This window comes from Saccopteryx bilineata, chromosome 1 (assembly GCF_036850765.1).
Source record: "Saccopteryx bilineata isolate mSacBil1 chromosome 1, mSacBil1_pri_phased_curated, whole genome shotgun sequence".
Taxonomy (NCBI): Eukaryota; Metazoa; Chordata; class Mammalia; order Chiroptera; family Emballonuridae; genus Saccopteryx; species Saccopteryx bilineata.
In genome coordinates, this window is record NC_089490.1 from 127,151,920 (window position 1) to 127,175,305 (window position 23,386).

Here is a 23,386-nt window from a genome sequence, read left to right on the forward strand (position 1 = left end):
GGGTTTGATTCCTGGCCAGGGCACACAGGAGAAGCATCCATCTGCTTCTCCACCCTTCCCCCTCTCCTTTCTTTATATCTCTCTCTTCCTCTCCCGCAGCCAAGGCTCCACTGGAGCAAAGTTGGCCCAGGCATTGAGGATGGCTCCATGGCCTCTACTCAGGCGCTAGAATGGCTCCGGCCGCATCAGAGCAATGCCCTGGGTAGACAGAGCACTGCCCCCTGGTGGGCATGCCAGGTGGATCCCAGTCGGGTGCATGCAGGAGTCTGTCTGACTGCCTCCCCGCTTCAAACTTTGGAAAAATACAAAAAACAAAACAAAACACCACTGAGTAGGTAGCAAGTGTTTCCATCAACTTTCCTTTTGTTACTCTTACTTTGTAGAGGTGCTTATTAGAAACTTTCTTACTACTTTTTACAGCTGTTGACCAAACTCCTCTGTTCCAGGTGTACTGTGAATTCACTACTGTCAGTCTAAATAAAGAAATTGCTATTTATCAATGATAGCTTGTTTTACATGCTACTAAGCCAGTGGTTCTCAAAGTGTGTGCCAAGGCACACTGGTGCATCCTAGAAGAATTCCAGGTGCACCCTATGGTATTCCAGAAAAATATGTGCCTGTTGGGGACCAAAAACCCAACTCTGAAAATCCATGAATAGAGAGGCTCACTCTGACCCCCCCCAAATTAATACAACAGTTTACCACTAAGCCAGTAAATTATAGCAGTTAAATTATCACCACACCCTTCATGAAAGCAAAAGAATATTACAAAGGGCCAGTAAAAGGATGTAGAGGAATGGTTTACTCATTTTCTTTTACCTTCACCAACTTGCCATTAATTTCTGGAAGTTCTCCAAGTTTCCTATTGTCTAGCATTCGGATTTCGTAAGACTGCCCTAAAAGAAAAAGTAACTATGTATTATATTCATCATAATTAACTTTCCAAAATCCAGAAAGAAAAATTCAGTTGGGAGGAGAGTTTCCATGTGGTTCCTTGTGACAGCAGCAAGTCGAATTTTAGGAGTAATGTTCTCTGAGGATTCAAAGTATGGAGCCACCATGCTTTGTCGGATGGGCTGAGGAGCTGAGGGGCATAAGGGCAGAGGGTCGTAGGTCCCTGGGGTGGTGCAAACAACTGTCAGGTGCATTCAGCTGTCCAGACTCAGGCAGGAAGCTCAGGGAAGGGGAGGGTGTGTAGTGGGCCCCAGGGCACCCAGGGCAAAGGAATGAAATGAGAAAACTCTTACTCCTGTGACACTACAAGGTGCAGTGTGCTTCCCCTTCCCTCAATGGTTTACCTGCAGGTAGACTGAGGGGCCCAGAAGTGGACTCATGTGCCTAGAATCATCTCAGTATTGAGGTGGCTAGAAAATAGTCCTTGCACAGATATGTACACCGCTGCCCATGCAATACCATGAGTATATTCCTCTTTTGGACAGAATTGTGACTTAGAACTAGTGAATCATTAAAGATTCCTCTTTCTCTATACTCCTACCCCTCAAAAAAGGCATTTTAGCAACCTTTTTGGAGTTTTGAAAGTGATGTTAGATTCTGTGTGGGATAAAAGCATAAAAAGCATCTCTTTCTTCAGGAGTTCAATGTAGCTGGAAGTCAAATTACTTACTCCCTGGTTTTAAAACCCAGTTCTTCCATCGTGTGACCTTTTCAAGTTTAACCTTTGCCTTAGTTGCCTAATTCTTAAAACTGAAATAATATTTAGTAATCCATATTATGGGGTTGTTGAGAGGATTAAACACTTTAATACATATAAAGCACATAAAACAATGCCTGGCACTAAATGGCTCAATGTACGTAAGCTGTAACAGTCATTGATTGCCACATTGCCAGAATCAGCTAGAACTGACACATTATAGAAAAAGTTTTAGAATCACTTAAGAATATAATAAAACTTAGTAAAAACCCTGTCTATCTTGGAATCTTATGATAGAATCTTTTTTTTTTTTTACAGAGACAGAGAGAGAGTCAGAGAGAGGGACAGATAGGGACAGACAGACAGGAACAAAGAGAGATGAGAAGCATCAATCATTAGTTTTTCGTTGTAACACTTTAGTTGTTCATTGATTGCTTTCTCATATGTGCCATGACCAGGGGGCTACAGCAGACTGAGTAACCCCTTGCTCGAGCCAGCGATCTTGGGTCCAAGCTAGTGAGCTTTGCTCAAACCAGATGAGCCCGCGCTCAAGTTGGCAATCTCAGGCTCTCGAACCTGGGTCCTCTGCATCCCAGTCCGACGCTCTACCCACTGCGCCACCGCCTGGTCAGGCTTATGATAGAATCTTATGAAAGTTTGTATTCCCACACTATCTTGTTTATGGATGTATGATAGAGAGTTAAATGCAGGAGCTTTCATAAACTGCTTTAAAGGTTAAAAAAAAAGAATTCAGGTGGTTGAATATAAAAGAGTATAATATTAATATTAGTAACAACAACCATAATCCTTTATTATATGTTATGCACAGTGCTAAGTGTTTTCATACCTGGTATCATTTAATTGATACAAGTCTCTAAGGCAGTGGTTCTCAAAGTGTGCGCTGGGTCGCACTGGTGCACCCTAGATTTCCAGGTGTGCACTATGGTATTCCAGAGAAATACAAATATTAATCGACTTATGACCCATGCAACTCACGACCATTCGACTTTACTACCACAATCACTAGCCATGACTGTTCCGTGTCTGGCAGCACAAGCGTTGCCCAGCTGGGCCTACGACAGTGCGGACCAGCTTCCGGCAGCACTACCATCTCCGTGTGCACTATTTCAACTGCTATCCCAGACTTGGTACAGCACTTTGTGTTTGTGTCTTGGATATTTTTCATCAAACCCTTCCCAAGATGTCTACCAAGAGGAAATTGTCTTTGCAAATATTAAACCAGTTGTACTGGTAATGCAGTGTTTTACTTAAATCTGACAAATGTAAAAATAAGAAACAAAATGGTGTAGAGATGATACAAATGGCATAAAATGAACAAAGAAAATTATGATATATAACAATAATGAAAGAAAATTATGATAAAATATGACTTAAAGATTTTTATAACATCATTTCACAATACTGTACAACTTACGGCCTACTCAACTTACGACCAAATCGTGTTACAACCGGTCTGTCAGAACCAATCGTGATCGTAAGTAAAGCACTAGCTGTATGTGCCTGCTGGGGACCAAAAAAACAACAGGGTTTTTGGAGTTTAGATTTTGGGGGGACAGAGGTGTGGGAAATTGGCTGTAAGCTGACAGTCTGCCCAACCCCCCATATCACTTGCCTGATTAGGTTGCAAAAGACTGTTGAACTGTGGTGCTGGATTGTTTACACTACCCCCCATGTTCCCCAGAAAGACTGGAGGCAAGTTTCTTCTACCTTTTGTTTGGTGTAAAGTTAAGATGATATATATGTATGGTGGGGGTTTTGGATTGATGATTAAACATAAGGGATTGTCTCTCGAAGCCTTTTGGATTTCTATAAAAGAATACTATGTGGTAATATCTAAAAAAGCTTTGAACATTTTACTACAATTTTCAACATCCTATTTATGTGAATTAGGATTTTCTATCCTCAACACAATTAAGAGTAAAAAGAGAGGAATTCTTCAATGTATTGACGGGGAAATGAGAGTTTGCCTTTCAAATATATGCCCAAACATTGAAGAAATCGCTAGGACACATCAGGCTCATGTTTCTCATAAACACAAGAATGAAAAAACTTAACATATTCATGCCAGGACTGGCTGAATTTATTAAATCTTACTAAGAATGTATCTATATATATAAAAAGATAAGTTTTTTTGTTGTTTTTTTATTTTTTAACTCCTCTTTTTTACGAATTTCAAAAAGTATAACTCAAAAAAAGTAACAAAAATGTTTTTTAATGTCAGAATAAATTTAATTTTGTCGTATTTATTTCATTTAATTACCATAAAAGCATGCTTGGCCTTTATATGTTTTTCTTTAATATTTAACTTAATTATTATAACATATTTCTCAGAAATTTGTATATAGTGTGCCTACAATTATTTGTAAAATTTTAAATGCGCCCCAACTTCAAAAAGTTTGAGAACCACTGCTCTAAGGTATTATCAATTCCATTTTATTAACTTATTTATTTTTGACAGAGTGAGAGAGACAGAGACAGAAAGGGAAAGATGAAAAGCATCAACTCGTAGTTGCAGTACTTTAGTTGTTCACTAATTGCTTTCTCATACGTGCCTTGATCAGGATGCTCCAGCCAAGCCAATGACCCCTTGCTCAACAATTTTATTGTTGAGCAGATTTATTGTTGAAGCCAGTGATCTTTGGGCTCAAGCTAGTGACCCTAGGATCATGTCCATGATCCCATGCTCAAGTTGACAACCTTGGAGTTTCAAAACTGGGACTTCAGTGTTTCAAGTTGACACTCTATCCACTGTGCCACCACTGGTCAGGCTATATACGTTTTTAAGATTTATTGATATTAGAGAGAGGGGAGAGAAAGAGTGGGAGAGAGAGAAAGGGGGCGGAGGAGCAGGAAACATCAACTCATAGTAGTTGCTTCTTATCTGCACCTTGACCCGGCTACCTCAGGAGTTTCAAACTGGTGCCCACACTTTCCAGGTCAACACTTAATCCACTGTGCCACCACAGGTCAGGCCTCAATCTCATTTTTTTTTTAATTTTATTTTTATTTTTGGCAGACAGAGAGAGGGACAGATAGGGACAGACAGGAAGGGAGAGAGATGAGAAACATCAATTCTTCGTTGTGGTTCCTTAATTGTTTATTGATTGATTTCTCATATATGCCTTGACCACCGGGGCTACAGCAGACTGAGTGACCCCTTGCTCAAGCCAGCGACCTTGGGCTCAAGCTGGTGAACCTTGCTCAAACCAGATGAGTTCTCGCTCAAGCTGGCGACCTCGGGGTCTCAAACCTGGGTCCTCCACATCCCAGTCCGACGCTCTATCCACTGTTCCACTACCTGGTCAGGCCTCAATCCCATTTTTAAAGATAAGGAAGCAGAAACGTAAAGACTTTAAGCAACTTGTCCAAGGCCACACAACTGATAAACAATAATGCTGAGTAGGGTAATACTTCTCAGACAATAACCAATGGGGATGTCCAGGGAACATGGATTAGAAAAAAAAAGAGGGAAATGGGAACTAAAAATGGGCAGGTAGACAAAAGAAGCCAGTAACATATTATCACATATGACATTAAAGCTCAAATAACTGAAGTCTGACTTTGACAGGTCACACTAGAAAGATGTACTTTTTACATAAAGTGTACCTAATTAAATGAATCCAGCAGGTCTGCAATAATACTAATGAATAAGGACACATCTACCACATATCTAACCTTGATTGAGATATGTCAGGGTTTCATCATGGAGTTTCACTGCTGGAGAAGTGGCAGCACAAAGCACATATTGAAAAGGCAGGATTTTATTTTCACTATCAGGAGGCAAACTTGACTCTTCTTGCTTAAAAATGGGCAATGCGAGGACATCACTGAAATAAAACAAATAAATGATTTTCATTAACATCTGACAAAGGTGCAAGAGCAGATTTATTGTTGAAGCAATTTTACTTCAATTTGCTTTGGAAAACCATAAATATTACTCAAATATTATTTTTTAAAATATTAAAAATTTTATTGATTCAAGACAGAAAGGGAAGGAGTGAAGGCAGAGAGAAAGAAAAAGAGAAAGAAACATCAATTTGTTGTTCCACCCATTCATGCACCAAGAGACATGCAAGTTGTCTCTTGCATGTGCCCTGATTGAGCCCACAACCTTGATATATCAGTAAGGCACTCTATCCAACTTTCAGCTACTTAGCCAGAACAATATTACTCACTTTTGTGGAGTTTCTTCCCAATCATTCAGTTCAGAACATCTGGAGTGATATACTCTGACCACAACAATGAGCAATGACAGCTATTCAATATTAAAACCACCTAAGTGTAACTCTGGCCAGTTGGCTCAATGGAGAAGTGATAGTCTGCTTCTCTCTCTTCCTCTCTCTCTCTCTCTCTCCTTCTCTCTCTCCTCATCCTGCAGCCATGGCTGGATTGGTTCAAGTACGTTGGCCCCCCGTTGCTTAGTCTGGCTCCATGGCCTAGCCTCAGGTGCTAAAATAGCTTGGTTGCCAAGCAACACAGCAACTACTGGCAGATGGGCAGAGCATTGTAGGTAGGGGGCTTGCTGGGTGGATCCTGGTCCTCAGCATGCAGGAGTCTCTTTCTCTTGCCACTCACTTAATAAAATAAATAAATAAAAATTTAAAAAATTTTAGGCCCTGGCCGGTTGGCTCAGCAGTAGAGGGTCAGCCTGGCGTGTGGAAGTCCCTGGTTTGATCCCCAGTCAGGGCACACAGAAGAGGCACCCATCTGCTTCTCTTCCCTACCCTCTCCTCTCTCATAGCCAGTGGCTCGACTAGTCTGAGCTTTGGCCTCAAGTTCTGAGGATAACTTGGTTGATTCAAGCATTGGCCCCAGACAGGGGTTGCTGAATGGATCTCAATCGGGGTGCAAGTGGGAGTCTGCCTCTCTATCTCTCCTCCTCTCACCTAAAAAATTAAATTAAAAAATAAAAAGGAAAAAAATTATAAATAAAAAGATTACCAGTTCAGGGTTGAGAGAGTTACCTGTTTAAAATGTCCTCCAAGCCTGACCAGTGGTGGCACAGTAGGTAGAGCACTGACCTGGGTGGTACACTAAGGTCCCAAGTTCAAAACCCTGAAGTCACTGTCTTGAGTGCAGGCTCATCCAGCTTAAGCACAGGCTCGCCAGCTTCAACATGGAGTGGCCAGCTTGAGCGTGGGATCATTCAAATGGTCCCATGGTCACTGGCTTGAACCCAAGGTCACTGGCTTAGCTTGGGCCCCCCAGTCAAGGCACATATGAGAAGCAATGAACAACTAAGCTGATGCAACTGCGAGTTGATGCTTCTCATCTCTCTCCCTTCCCATCTGTCTCTCCCTCTCTCTCACCAAAATAATAATAATAATAATAAATAAAATGTCATTCAAATCAATTCTATATTTTACTGTTTGTTCTAAAAGAACCTAAATGTTTTGAGCCTGTCAAGGTCTTAGAAGATGTATTGGGATAGGCCTAGGGATCCTATGTATTATTAGAAAATATAAATAGATACATATATAGTACTCTGTAGAAGTCAGGAAATATCACTAGTTCACTGCTATTTTAGTCCAAAGTATATTCTAGAGCATCTGCTACAGAAGGCACCAAATGATAATCATAAAAGCCTGTATACTGGCTAGACCAACTGGCTTACAGACCTCATTACATATATATTTTTAATTTCATTTCTACCTTTGTGTATTTGCCATGACAAAACAAGACAAACAACATGACAAAACAAGGCACAACATGACAAAACAACATGATAACATCTGGGCATGCTAAACCTTGTATATTCCAAATTCTGAGATTCATCAGTACAGTGTTTTTTAATAGATAATTCCTAAAAATGACACTGTTGAGCCCTGGCAGGATAGCTCGGTTGAATAGAGTGCCCTTACATAAACGTTGTGGGTTTGATCTCCAGTCAGGACACATAAAGAAACAGATAACTGTTTCTGTCTCTTATCTCCCTTCCTCTCTCTCTAAAATCAATTTAAAAATAAAGGTAAGTTTTTTAAAAACATGACTTTTTTTTTTTTTTTTTTTTTGAGAGAGAGAGAGAGAGAGAGAGAGAGAGAGAGAGAGAGAGGAACACCAAGTTGCTCCTGTATGTGCCCTGACTGGGGAATTGAACAGGCAACCTTCATGCTCCAGGACTACGCTCCTACCAACTGAGCTCTCTGGCCAGGGCTTAATTTTTATTGATTTTTTTAGAGAGATGGAGAGAGGAAGAGATAGGAAAAGAGAGGAAGAGAGAGGAAGGGAGAGGAAACGAGAAAGAGGGTAGGGGAAGGGAAGTATTTGTTGTTCCACTCAGTAGTGCATTTTTTGGTTGCTTCCTGTGTTTGCCTTGACCAGGGACTGAACCTGCAACCTTGTTGTTTGGGGACAATGCTCTTAACCAACTAAGCTAACCGGCCAAGGCCAGTGACATTCTTCATTAAAGTCAAGACATAAAAAGGTTTTCAAGTCTTAGAAAAAGTTTGTTGGGAAAAGTGATCCTAATGAACTATGATCTCAGAATACACTCTTCTAAACTATGTAGGAACTAGCCAGTAGTAAGCAGAATACAAGTTTTCTGAGGTACTGATAATTCTCTTTTAAAAAAGACAACTTCAATCATTCATTCAAATATTTATTGAGTACCTACTAGTGCCAGGCAATATTCTAAGTGCTAAACATCACATACAATTTTGTGTGTGTGTGTGTATTTTTCTGAAGTTGGAAACGGGGAGGCAGTCAGACAGACTGGCGCATGCACCCGACTGGGATCCACCCAGCATGCCCACCAGGGGGCGATGCTCTGCCAATCTGGAGTGTTGCTCTGTTGTGGTCTGAGCCATTCTAGCGCCTGAGGCGGAGTCCATGGAGCCGTCCTCAGCGCTCCGGCCAACTTTGCTCCAGTAGAGCCGTGGCTGCAGGAGGAGGAGAGAGAGATGGAGAGAAAGGAGAGGGGGAGGGGTGGAAAAACAGATGGGCGCTTCTCCTGTGTGCCCTGACCAGGAATTGAACCCGGGACTCCTACAGGCTGGGCTGATACTGTAACTGCTAAGCCAACCGGCCAGGGATCACATATAATTTTTTTAATAAAATAATTTTATTTTCCTTTCCTTTTTTCCTGCTTTTCTCTGGTCTTTGATATTTTAGCTATAGTCAATAAATGGTACATCTTTTTAGATCCTACTAATTTTTTAACACAAAGTTTGACATCGTCTGTTCCCCATTCTGTACTCACTTCTCCCTAACCAATTTATTTTATTACTATTTTTTTAAGATTTCATTTATTAATTTGAGAGAGAGGAAGGATGGGGTCAGGGGGACAGGAAGCATCAGCTTGCTTCCCTTATGTGCTTTGACCAGGCAAGCCTGGAGTCATGAACCAGCAACCTCAGCATCCCAGGTGGATGCTTTATCCACTGTGCCACCACAGGTCAGGCTAGTTTTAAGTTTTATATACAGAAAAATTGCATGAGATTTCATAAGTAGGCTGCTAAATGTTCCTTTGGTAGCTAATCTCCAAAGATGGCCAATGATAATCAGCATCTCTTGGTAGTCATACTTTTGTGACCCTTCTTCCACAATGAATCTGGTGGACCTGGGCTGGTAAACTGCTTTAACAAGGACAATGCAGAGGAAATAGCAGTGTGCCAGTTCTGGCCTAGGAACTAATCTTTAAGGACTGTCAGCTTTTACTTTTGTGTTTTGAGGAATCCTGATCTACTAGGTAAGAAGTCTGGCTACCCTGCTGGAGAAACCACATGAAGTGGCATCGTGGAGAGAGAGAGGCCCTGAGGCTAGCAGACAGAGCAAGAAAGACAGGCACAGGTTAGGTAGGTAGGTAAGTAGCTGGGTAAGTAGATAGGTATTGATCCAGCTATCCCCGTGTCCCACAGAGCGCACTGTACATGTGAGTGAGCTAACTTGAATGTTCCACATCAAACAAATCAGCACAATCAATCCATGGACTTATGAGAAGTCATAAATTGTTTTAAGCCACTACACTTCAGGGGTGATTTGTTAAGTAACAAGATAGAGGAATAGATCTGTTTCCAGTGTTTCTAAAGAATTCTTTACAACAAAACTTGAGAGTAGTTGTGAATATGTAAAAATATTAAATCCCTCACATACACAGAAAAAAGAAAAAGATACATTCCAAAAGGAAAAATAAACAACAAAGCACGAACCACTTTACTTATATTATCTTTTATTTAAAAACTTTTTAAATAATTTTTTATTTTTTATTTCCCACTTACAATTTTACAACAGCAAGTCGATACTACAAAAACGACATTGCAGCCCTGGCCGGTTGGATCAGCGGTAGAGCGTCGGCCTGGCGTGCGGGGGACCCGGGTTCAATTCCCGGTCAGGGCACATAGGAGAAGCGCCCATTTGCTTCTCCAGTCCCCCCCTCCTTCCTCTCTGTCTCTCTCTTCACCTCCCGCAGCCAAGGCTCCATTGGAGCAAAGATGGCCAGGGCGCTGGGGATGGCTCCTTGGTCTCTGCCCCAGGTGCTAGAGTGGCTCTGGTCGCAGCAGAGCGACACCCCGGAGGGGCAGAGCATCGCCCCCTGGTGGGCAGAGCGTAGCCCCTGGTGGGCGTGCCGGGTGGATCCCGGTCAGGTGCATGCGGGAGTCTGTCTGACTGTCTCTCCCCGTTTCCAGCTTTTAAAAAGAAAAAAAAGAAAAAGAAAAAAAAAACACGACATTGCTAGTAAAGCATACCTATTAAAGAAAGAGTAGCAAAGAGTGTGAACAATATGGCCAGATCCTAGGACTAAGCAACTGGGTAAGAAACAAAAATATGTGTAAGGGAGAAAAATGTGCTAAATGATCAGTCTGACCCATTAAGGCAGCGGTTCTCAACCTGTGGGTCACGACCCCGGCGGGGGTCGATCGACCAAAACACAGGGGTCGCCTAAAATTTTCCGATGGCTTGAGGCAACCTCTGTGTTTGGTTGTTCAACCACCGCCGGGGTCGTGACCCACAGGTTGAGAACCCTTGCATTAAGGAAAAGATACAGGGGTGACGTCAGAGAAATGGCACCGTGAGGAGTGCTCCAGATACCTCTCCCTGAAACTTCAACAAATTAAACAACTAGAGACAGAAAAAACAATCTCAGGAGCATCTAAAATACACATACATCAAACAAAGGTACAATTGGGTGAAAAGGTGGCTGAATATATAATCCGCTCTCAAGGAAATAAGACGGAGACTGGAGTATCCTACTTTCCTCACTGACCTGAGCAAAGAATGCTTTCACTTGGAACTGAGAGAAAGCGAAGGCTGGGAGCAGAGAAAAAGCTGGGGTAGGGCAGAGATGTTAAAACCGAGAGAGTGTGCCCACGGCTCAGCCCACGCGGAGCTAACGCCAGTGGCAGACCCCGGCAGAGGTGGGCGAGCAGTTGCTTTGTTCACTTCCAGTATCCCGGCCTGCGAGTGCAGGCAGTGTGTGATTGGATCCACCTGGCGCTTCAGGCATAGATGCCCATGTTCCCAGATGGAGGGGCTGGATTGGAGACTCTCAGTAGTGGCCTTCTATGGGCTGTGACCAGAGTTTCTGAATAATCTCTGCTTCCCAAACAACAGCGCGCAAGTGCACGAAAGCCGGCTTCCCTACACCCGGACCTGTCTGGGCACGGCACCACCGCCAGCCATACGGGCTAACAAAGCACACTGCTGGAGAAGAGAACTGCAGAAGTGGTGGGGGGAAGGGCGCGCAGGCAGCTTGCAGACAGCCTCTGGAGAGCAGACCTGCGGAGTGCTGATGCATACTAGACATGCCCAAAGGCTCATAGAAAGACACCTGAAAGGCAATCGGCTCCCAGCACTGCCTGATTATGCTGGTGGCTCTGGCTGGCAAAGCCTTACCCAGAACCCTGCGTTGAGTGGGCATAGAGAGGGGGATTTGGCAGCTCTTAGAGCCTCTTGCTCTCCAGGCAGTGGCTGGGGCAACTTCAAAACTAGGACCCAGGCTGCTGGTTCAAGAAGGACAGATTTGGGGGGAGGCTCCGGGAAAATGGACTCTCCCATTCTCGGAGTCTGCAAACGCTAACAAGCTCCGCCTACCAACGGGACTGAGGCCTAGTTTATATCATTACCATAGCGACACAACAGCAAATCTCTGCCTAAGAGTGACACAGGGGCAGAACCTGGAGTACAGTGCCACTGGTCAAAAAGAGAAAGAAGAAAAAAAAAGGAGATAACTTCTCAAAACCAGGAAAAATTCACATTCTTTATAACTATTTCCATTTATTTTTCTTGTATTTTTAATGCTTTTTTTTTCCTTCTACCTTGATCATTTTATCCTCTTTCCGTTCTATTCTTTCTTTTCATTTTGAACATTATTACCCATTGGTGTTACATTTTGCATTCTTTTTTTTCTATGAGTGTTACATTCCAAAAACCGAAACTCAATTTTTTCTCTCTCTCTTTTTGTTTCTTCTTTTCTCTTTCACTTTTTCTCTCATTTGAATCTCACCCACAAATTATTTTATTCTGGATTCAAATTTTATCTTTGTGGCATTATGTGTGCTTTTTACTTCACTTTTTATCTCTTTAGCATTTCCCCCAACTCCAGGGCTCTCCATTCTATAGTTTCTGTACCACTTAATACAATAGAATTTTCATTTTTCACTGTATTTTCTTTCTTTTTTCTCTTTTTTTTCTTTCCTCTTACATGATTTCTCTCATTCGACCATCATTTAAAAACAATTATTTTATTCTTGATCCAAATTTTTTCCTTGTGGCATTTTATGGGTTCTTGCCTCATTTTTTGCCTCTTTGTCAACCTCCCTAACCCAGGCTCTCCATTCTACGTATTTTTGTTCCACTTAACACAATACAATTTTCTGTTTTCACTGCACTTTCTCAAAAAAAAATTTTTTTATCAACTCTTATTAGTGTTATTAACAATATCACTGTCAAATGCCATTGAAGAAAAAGAACTCAAATATCATGGATACAAAAGACAGAGATGTAGCTCAGATAGATGAGGCAAAATCTATAGAAAAAAATTTCAATAGCTTAGAAACCTCGGAGTTAAGTGACAGAGAATTCAAAATTGAAGTCCTAAAAATACTCAGGGATATACAAGAAAGCCCAGAAAGGCAATTCAGGGAGCTCAAAAAACAATTCAATGAACAGAAAGAATACTTCTTCAAGGAAACTGAAACTATGAAAACAAATCAAACAGAGATGAAAAACTCAATTCATGTACTGAAAAACAATGTAACAAGCTTAGCCAATAGAACAGGCCAGATAGAGGAGAGAATTAGTGACATAGAAGACAGGCAACTAGAGGTACTACAGAGAGAAGAGGAGAAAGAGACTCACAAATTTAAAAAAATATGAGATAGCCCTACAGGAATTGTCTGACTATCAGAAAGAGCAACATAAGAATATCAGAAGGAGAAGAGAGAGAAAATGGAATGGAAAGAGAAGACAAGATGGCGATGGAGGAGGCGGACATACCAACTTCCACCTCCCAGAACCAAAGTGGATTATAAACTAATAAGAACCATCATCTGGAAAAACCAACTTTGGACTAAACTAAGAGGACTCTTCAACCAAGGAACACTGAAGAAGCCACACTGAGACTGGTAGGAAAAGCAGAAACGCAGAGGGGCTGCCCAGCTTCCCAGAGCGAACGGCAGCCAGGAGAGGCTCGCGTGGTGGGAAGTGAGTTTAGCAGAGAGGGGAGGGTCCTGAGTCCCAGGAACAAAGCCCCAGCCTGCAGCCCCAGAGCCTAGAAGAGGCGAATGGACAGTAGGTAGCTGGAAACAAGACAGAATACTGTTTATGAGAAATAGACTGATTTCTCAGACCCAAGATTCTTCTTAAAGGGACCACACAGAAAACCTCTCTCAAAACCACTTACCCGGGGTTCCAGGGGATGGGGAGAGAGGAGAGCTCTGGAGTAGCAGGAAGAGAGTGTAATCGAGGAGGCATAGGGAGAAACGTTTTGAGACAGCCACCCTACTAACCCATGGGATGAGTCATTCCCCAAATCTGAAGTGAATATCTCCCTTGGAAACAGCAATACCAGCAAAGGGAAGCAGGACACCAGCCAAACAAGCTCTCCCGCAGCACTCAGAGCTGAGTCGCTTAGAAGGAGGGAGCTTTCGGGACTACAGTAGTGAGTGTTAGGGTTTGAGCTGTAGCACAACCCACCCACACGGCTGAGGGCTCGCTGGACGGCAGCGACGGTGGGACGCAGAAGTACGGTTCAGTCGGCAAGGGTGGAAGCTGGCTGGCCCCCACTGAGGCATAGGTGTGAGCTCAGTCTTGCCCGGCTGGGGAGGAGGGGACGTGCAAAACTGGTAAAGCACAGCTGCGGGCCACCTGCAATCCAGCCTACAGGGGAAGGGCAGGAACCCCAGAAGGGGTGGAGAACTGCCCTTGAGAAAGGGTGCAGGAGCACAGCCTTGTGCCACCTGTGGAACCAAGGCCTGTGGCCTGACTTGGGAGCTGGCTCCTCCCGTGAGGGTGGAGCAAAAAGCCCAGAACAGGCAGAGTCCCACTACTGAGTGTGGGCACGCAGTCCCACCTGCCCTGTGGAGCCAAGGCTTGCAGCCGACCCATGAGCGTGCTCCTCCTGCAAGGGTGGGGCAAAAGCCCGGAATCAGGCAGAGACCCAGCAGTTGAGCAAAAGTGCTCACCCCTACCCTCAGGGCACAGCATAACGCAACCCGCAGGGCCTGTGTGAAGGCCAAGGCCACCGAGGCTTTTATACCCGAGCATGTGATCACAGCCACTCCCATGAAGGAGAGGCGGAAACCACAGCAACGCCCATACCTGAACACCCTAGGCAGCAACAGCAGAGGGGGTGGAGGGACTGCAGACAGATCACACCTAGGGAAAACAGAGGCCACACCCAGTGGACTCCAGTGGCCAAAACCTACTTTTACACAGACAAAATAAGAAGGCAGAGAAATACAACACAAATGAATCAAGAGAAATACCCAGAAAAGGAACTAAATGAGTCAGATATAACCAAATTACCAGATGCAGAGTTTAAAATAATAACTGTTAGGATACTCAAAGATATTAGAACAACAATAGATCGTCATTACAAAAACCTAAATAGATACCAAATATAAAAAAGGACATTGAAATAATAAAAAAGAATCAGTCAGAAATGACAAGTACAATATCAGAAATGAAAAACACAATGGAAAGAATTAAAAGCAAGATAAAAGAAGATGAGAATTGAATCAGCAAGTTAGAGGACAAGATAAATGAAGGCACGGAAGCAGAGCAGAGAAAAGAAAAGAGACTCAAAAAGTCTGAGGAAACTGTAAGAGAGCTCTGTGACAACATGAAGAGAAATAACATCTGCATCATAGGGGTTCCTGAAGAAGAAGAGAAAGAACAAGGAATAGAGACTTTGGTCAAACATATCATAGCTGAAAACTTCGCTCAATTAGGCAGGAAAACATCTCACAAGTTCAAGAAGCACAGAAAACTCCATTAAAGAGAAACCCAAAGAAATCTATACCAAGAGACATCATAATTAAAATACCAAAGCTAAGTGATAAAGAGAAAATATTAAAAGCTGCTAAAGAAAAAAAAACTACCACCTACAAAGGAGCCCCCATAAGGATAACTTCTGACTTCTCAACAGAAACACTTGAGGCCAGAAGGGAATGGCAAGAAATATTCAAAGTAATGCAGAACAAGAGCCTACAACCAAGACTACTTTATCCAGGAAGGCTATCATTTAAAATTGAAGAAGAAATAAAAAGCTTTCCAGACCAAAAAAAAAACAACAAAAAAAACTCAAGGAATTCACTACACCTAAACCAAGGCTGCAAGAAATGCTAAGGGGCTTATTGTAAACAGATCAAAGGAGAAAAAGAATAAAGCAAAAGAGGAATACAGTTTTAAAGAATAAAATGGCAATAAACAATTACATATCAATAATAACCTTAAATGTAAATGGATTAAATGATCCGATCAAAAGACATAGGGTAGTTGCGTGGATAAGAAAACAGGAACCATACATATGCTGTCTACAAGAGACACACCTTAAAACAAAAGATGAACATAGACTGAAGATAAAAGGATGAAAAAATATTTCACGCAAATGGAAATGAAAAAAAACTGGGGTAGCAATACTTTTATCAGACAAAATGGACTTCAAAACAGATTATAGTAAGAGATAAAGAAGGTCACTTCATAATGATAAAGGGAGCAGTCCAACAGGAAGGTATAACCATTATAAATATCTATACACCTAATATAGGAGCACCTAAATATATAAAGCAGACTTTGATGGATTTAAAGGGCGAGATCAACAGCAATACTATAATAGTAGGGGATTTCAATACCCCACTACAATCACTAGAAAGATCCTCAAGAAAGAAAATTAACAAAGAAACAGCAGACTTAAAGGACACAATAGATCAACTCAATTTTTTAAACTTTTTTTATTATTTTATTTATTTATTCATTTTAGAGAGGAGAGGGAGAGACAGAGAGAGAGAGAGAGAGAGAGAGAGAGAAAGAGGAGAGACAGAGAGAGAGAGAAGGAGGGGGAGGAGCTGGAAGCATCAACTCCCATATGTGCCTTGACCAGGCAAGCCCAGGGTTTCGAACCGGCGACCTCAGCATCTCCAGGTCGACACTTTATCCAATGCGCCACCACAGGTCAGGATGATCAACTCAATTTAATAGATATCTTCAGAAACTTTCACCCTAAAGAAGCAGAATATACATTCTTTTCAAGTGCTCATGGTACATTCTCTAGGATAGACCACATGTTAGGGCACAAAAGCAGTCTCAACAAATTTAAGAAGATTGAAATCGTATGGAGCATTTTCTCTGATCACAATGGCATGAAACTAGAATTTAACCACAACAGAAAAACTGAAAAATACTTAAACACTTGGAAACTAAATAGCATGTTATTAATAACAAATGGGTTAACAATGAGATCAAAGAAGAAATTTTAAAAATTCCTAGAAACGAACGATAACGAGCATACATCGACTCAAAATTTATGGGACACAGCAAAAGCAGTCCTGAGAGGGAAGTTCATAGCATTACAGGCATACCTCAAGAAGCTAGAAAAAGCTCAAATAAACAACTTGACCCTGCATCTAAAAGAACTAGAAAAAGAACAGCAAGTAAAGCCCAGAACTAGTAGAAGAAAGGAAATAATAAAGATCAGACCAGAATTAAATGACATAGAGGCTAAAGAAACAATACAGAGGATCAATGAAACCAGGAGCTGGTTCTTTGAAAAGGTAAACAAGATCGATGAACCTTTAACCAGACTCACCAAGGAAAAAAAGAGAGGACTCAAATGAGACTGGAGAAATAACAACTGACAAAACAGAAATACAAAATATTTTAAGAAAATACTATGAAGAACTGTACGCCAAAAAACTAGACAACCTAGATGAAATGGACAAATTCCTTGAAACATATAACCTTCCAAAAATTAATCTGGAAGAATCAGAAAAACTAAACAGACCAACTAAAACAAATGAGATTGAAACAGTTATCAAAAAACTCACAAAAAGGAAAGTCCTGGGCCTGATGGCTTCACAAGTGAATTCTACCAAATATTCAAAGAAAAACTAACTCCTATCCTTCTCAAGCTATTTCAAAAAATTCAAGAGATGTCTGACCTGTGGTGGTGCAGTGGATAAAGCGTCAACCTGGAATGCTGAGGTCACCGGTTCAAAACCCTGAGCTTGCCTGGTCAAGGCACATATGGGAGTTGATGCTTCCTGCTCCTCCCCCCTTTCTCTCTCTCTCTCCTCTAAAATTAATAAATAAATAAAAATAAAAAAAAATTCAAGAGGAGGGAAGACTTCCAAGCTCCTTTTATGAGGTAAGTATAATTCTGATTCGAAAAGCAGGCAAAGACAAAAAAAAGAAAGAAAACTATAGACCAATAAACCTGATGAATTTAAATTTTTATTTGTTTATTCATTTTATAGGAGAGGAGAGAGAGAGAGAGAGAGAGAGAAAGAGAAGGAGGGAGGAGCAGGAAGCATCAACTCCCATATGTGCCTTGACCAGGCAAACTCAGGGTTTTGAACTGGCGACCTCAGTATTCCAGGTCGACACTTGATCCACTGCGCCACCACAAGTCAGGCCTACATGATGCATTTTGATGCTAAAATCCTCAACAAAATATAAGCAAACAAGATCCAGCAATATATGAAAAAAATCATACAGTATGATCAAGTGTGATTTATTCTAGGGAGGCAAGGCTGGTACAATATTCGCAAATCAATCAATGTGATTCACCACATAAACAAAAGGAAGGAGAAAAACCGCATAATAATTTCAATAGATGCAGAAAAAGCATTTGATAAAATCCAGCACCCATTCATGATCAAAACTCTAAGCAAGTGGGAATACAGGGAACATACCTCAACATGGTAAAGGCCACCTATGACAAACCCACAGCCAACATCATACTCACTGGGCAAAAATTAAAAGCAATCCCCTTAAGATCAAGAACAAGGCAGGGGTGCCCCCTTTCACAACTCTTATTCAACATAGTCCTGGAAGTCCTAGCCACAGCAATCAGACAAAAAAAAGAAGTAAAAGGCATTCAAGTTGGAAAAGAAGAAGTATAAGTATCATTATTTACAGATGATATGATATTGTATATAGAAAACCCTAAAGTCTCAGTCAAAAAACTACTGGACCTGATAAATGAATTCAGCAAGGTGGCAGGATATAAAACTAATACTCAGAAATCAGAGGCATTTTTATACACTAACAATGAACTGTCAGAAAGAGAAATTAAGGAAGCAATGCCCTTTACCATTGCAACACAAAAGATAAAGTGCCTAGGAATAAATTTAACCAGGGAGACTAAAAACTTGTACTCAGAAAATTATATATAAAACATTGATAAAAGAGCCTGATCAGGCGGTGGCGCAGTGGATAGAGCGTCGGACTGGGATGCCGAGGATCCAGGTTCGAGACCCCGAGGCCGCCAGCTTGAACGCAAGGTTGCTGGCTCCAGCAAGGGGTTACTTGGTCGGCTGAAGGCTGCGGTCAAGGCACATATGAGAAAGCAATCAATGAACAACTAAGGTGTCGCAACACGCAACAAAAAACTAATGATTGATGCTTCTCATCTCTCTCCGTCCTGTCTGTCCCTATTTATCCTTCTCTCTGACTCACTGTCTCTGTAAAATAAAAATAAAAATAAAATAAAACATTGATAAAAGAAATCAGAAATGATACAAACAAGTGGAAGCATATACCATGCTCATGGAAAGGAAGAATAAACATCATTAAAATATCTATATTATCCAAAACAATCTATAAATTCAATGCAATACCAATTAAAATACCAATGACTTACTTCAAAAATATAGAACACTTATTCCAAAAATTTATATTGAACCAAAAGAGAACACAAATAGCCTCAGCAATCTTGAAAAGGAAGACTAAAGTGGGAGGAATCACACTTCCAGATATCAAGTTATATTATAAGGCCATTGTACTCAAAACAGCCTGGTACTGGCATAAGAACAGGCATATAGATCAATGGAACAGAACTGAGAACCCAGAAATAAACCCACATTTTTATGGACAACTGATATTTGACAAAGGAGGTAAGAGCATACATTGGAGTAAAAACAGCCTCTTCAACAAATGGTGTTGGGAAAATTGGACAGCTATCTGCAAAAAAATGAAACTAGACCACCAACTTACACCATTCACAAAGATAAACTCAAAATAGATAAAAGACTTAAATGTAAGCTGTAAAACCATAAGCATCTTAGAAGAAAACAGGCAGTAAGCTCTCTGACATCTCTCAAAGCAATATATTTGCCGATTTATCTCCACGGGCAAGTGAAATAAAAGACAGGATAAACAAATGGGACTATATCAAACTAAAAACCTTATGCACAGCTAAAGACAGTAAGAACAAAATAAAAAGACAAACTACACAATGGAAAAATATATTTGACAATACATCTGATAAGGGGTTAATAACCAAAATTTATAAAGAACTTGTAAAACTCAATATCAGGAAGACAAACAATCCAATCAAAAAATAGGCAAAAGAAATGAATAGACACTTCTACAAAGAGGAAACACAGATGGCCAATAGGCATATGAAAAAATGCTCAACATCACTAATGATTAGAGAAATGCAAATTAAAACCACAATGAGATACCATCTCACACCAGTCAGAATGGCGCTCATCAACAAAACAACACAGAATAAGTGCTGGCAAGGATGTGGAGAAAAGGGAACCCTCCTGTACTGCTTTATGAGAATGCAGACTGGTGCAGCCAATGTGGAAAACAGTATGGAGATTCCTCAAGAAATTAAAAGTCAAACTGCCTTTTGACCCAGCTATACCACTTTTAGGAATATACCCCAAGAACACCATAGCATTCTTTGAAAAGAAGAAATGCACCCCTATGTTTATGGCAGCATTGTTCACAATATTGAAGATCTGGAAACAGCCCAAGTGTCCGTCAGTGGACAAGTGGATTAAAAAGCTTTGGTACAGGCCCTGGCTGGTTGGCTCAGTGTTAGAGCATCAGCTTGGCGTGCAGGAGTCCCGGGTTCGATTCCCGGCCATGGCACAAGAGAAGCGCCCATTTGCTTCTCCACCCCTCCCCCTCTCCTTCCTCTCTGTCTCTCTCTTCCCCTCCCGCAGCCAAGGCTCCATTGGAGCAAAGTTGGCCCGGGCGCTAACGATGGCTCTATGGCCTCTTCCTCAGGTGCTAGAATGGCTCTGGTGGCAACAGAGCGATGCCTCAGATGGGCAGAGCATCGCCCCCTAGTGGGTGTGACGTGTGGATCTTGGTCGGGCACATGCGGGAGTCTGACTGCCTCCCCATTTCCAACTTCAGAAAAAAATACAAAAAAAAATTTTTGGTACATGTATACTATGGAATACTACTCAGCCATAAGAAATGATGACATCAGCTCATTTACAACACCATGGATGGACTTTGATAACATTATACTGAGTGAAATAAGCAAATCAGAAAAAACTAAGAACTATATAATTCCATACATAGGTGTTACATAAAAATGAGACTCAGAGATATGGACAAGAGTGGAGGGGTTACGGGGTGGGGGGAGGAGAGGGCGGGAGTTGGGGGAGGGGAGGGGCACAAAGAAAACCAGTTAGAAGGTGACAGAAGACAATTGGACTTTGGGTGATGGGAATGCTGCATAATCAAATGTCAAAATAACCTAGAGATGTTTTCTCTGATCATATGTACCCTGATATATGAATGTCACCCCATTAAAATTATAAAAAAAAAACATAGGAAAAAAATGGAATGGAAAACTTACTCAAACAAATAATAGACGAGAACTTCCCAAGCCTATGGAAAGAACTAAAGCCTCGAATTCAAGAAGTAAACAGAACACCGATTTATCTTAACCCTAACAAACCTACTCCAAGGCACATAATGAAATTGGCACAAACCAACGACAAAGAAAAAACTCTCAAGGCAGCCAGGGAAAAGAAGAATACAACATATAAAGGAAGGCCCATTAGATTATCAACAGATTTCTCAGCAGAAACTCTACAAGCTAGAAGAGAATGGACCTCAATATTTAAAGTTATGAAAGAGGAACTTCCAGCCAAGAATACTATACCCATCAAAGTTATCCTTCAAATATGAAGGAGAAATAAAAACATTCACAGATACAAAAAAAGATGAGAAAATTTATCACCAGAAAACCCCCACTTCAGGAAATACTAAAGGAGGTTTTCTGACCAGACACAAAGAACAAAACAAAGCAAAACTACAAGTAAAAGCACCATCAAGACCGCAATGAAAACAAGATTAATCTGTGACAAAGAAAGAAAAATGGGGAGAGGACAAAATTAACAGTAGCAAAGGAGGATGGAGTGCAGACACTCATGAGATAATTTACAACAATGAACATGATATGTATGTTTTCCATTACTTAATGGTAACCACCCCTGAAAAAACCAACACAGAAGTACATGGCTTGAAAAAAAAGTAACAAAGAAAAGAAGTATAGGTTACGACCAAACAAAAACAAATGATACAAAAATAAGAGAAGAACCAAACAATATACAAAACTATCAGAAAGCAATATATAAAATGGCAATAGGAAACCCTCAAATGTCAATAATTACACTAACTGTAAATGGATTGAACTCACCAATAAAAAAGACACAGAATAGCAGAATGGATTTAAAAAGAAAATCCAGGCCCTGGCCGGTTGGCTCAGCGGTAGAGCGTCGGCCTAGCGTGCGGAGGACCCGGGTTCGATTCCCGGCCAGGGCACATAGGAGAAGCGCCCATTTGCATCTCCACCCCTCCGCCACGCCTTCCTCTCTGTCTCTCTCTTCCCCTCCCGCAGCCAAGGCTCCATTGGAGCAAAAGATGGCCCGGGCGCTGGGGATGGCTCTGTGGCCTCTGCCCCAGGCGCTAGAGTGGCTCTGGTCGCAATATGGCGACACCCAGGAGGGTCGCAACATGGCGACGCCCAGGATGGGCAGAGCATCGCCCCCTGGTGGGCAGAGCGTCGCCCCCTGGTGGGCGTGCCGGGTGGATCCCGGTCGGGCGCATGCGGGAGTCTGTCTGATTGTCTCTCCCTGTTTCCAGCTTCAGAAAAATGAAAAAAAAATAAAAATAAAATAAAAAAAAATAAAATAAAAAGAAAATCCAACTGTATGCTGCCTACAAGAAACACATCTAAGCTACAGGATAAAAACAAATTCAAAATAAAAGGTTGGAAAACAATACTCCAAGCAAATAATATTCAAAATAAAGCATGGGTAGCAATACTCATATCTAACAATGCTGACAAGACAACAAAGGTAATCAGAGACAAAAATGGTCATTTCATAATGATAAAGGGGACACTGAATCAAGAAGACATAACACTTCTTAATATATATGCACCAAACCAAGGAGCACCAAAATATTTAAGACAGCTACTGACTAACCTAAAAACAAAAACCGACAAAAATACAATCATACTTGGAGACCTCAATAAACTGCTGACAGCTCTAGATTGTTTATCGAAACAAAAAATCAATAAAGAAATATTGGTCTTAAATAAAACATTAGAACAATTGGATATGATAGATATCTACAGGACATTTCATCTCAAAGTGCCAGAGTATACATTTTTCTCTAGTGTACATGGAACATTCTCAAGACTTGACCATATGTTGGGCCACAAAAATAACATCAACAAATTCAGAAAGATTGAAATTATACCAAGCATATTTTCTGACCATAAAGCCTTGAAACTAGAATTCAACTACAAAAAGGAGGTAAACAAACCCACAAAAATGTAGACACTAAACAACATACTTTTAAAAAATGAGTGGGTCGGCCCTGGCCGGTTGGCTCAGCGGTAGAGCGTCGGCCTGGCGTGCGGGGGACCCGGGTTCGATTCCCGGACAGGGCACATAGGAGAAGCGCCCATTTGCTTCTCCAACCCCACCCCCTCCTTCCTCTCTGTCTCTCTCTTCCCCTCCCGCAGCCAAGGCTCCATTGGAGCAAAGATGGCCCAGGCACTGGGGATGGCTCCTTGGTCTCTGCCCCAGGCGCTAGAGTGGCTCTGGTCGCAGCAGAGCGACGCCCCGGAGGGGCAGAGCATTGCCCCCTGGTGGGCAGAGTGTCGCCCCTGGTGGGCGTGCCGGGTGGATCCCGGTTGGGCGCATGCGGGAGTCTGTCTGACTGTCTCTCCCCGTTTCCAGCTTCAGAAAAAAAAAAAAATGAGTGGGTCAAAGAAGAAATAATTGCATAGATCAA

The 23,386-nt window shown here is 41.6% G+C and overlaps 1 protein-coding gene across 7 annotated transcripts in view; it reads right to left on the reverse strand.

Annotated features, from left to right (window-relative positions):
• Positions 1-23,386, reverse strand: part of TFCP2 (transcription factor CP2) — a 74,532-nt gene that overhangs the window by 24,269 nt on the left and 26,877 nt on the right. For 6 of the 7 annotated variants that reach the window (XM_066265105.1, XM_066265097.1, XM_066265091.1 and 3 more), the window contains 2 exons: positions 5,348-5,499; positions 820-896 (listed from right to left, as the gene is read on the reverse strand). In XM_066265105.1, the coding sequence (XP_066121202.1) occupies positions 820-876 (57 nt within the window). In that variant the 5' untranslated portion in view covers positions 877-896; positions 5,348-5,499. The remainder of the gene's footprint in view (positions 1-819; positions 897-5,347; positions 5,500-23,386) is intronic. The other variant, XM_066265110.1, reaches the window with a different exon arrangement.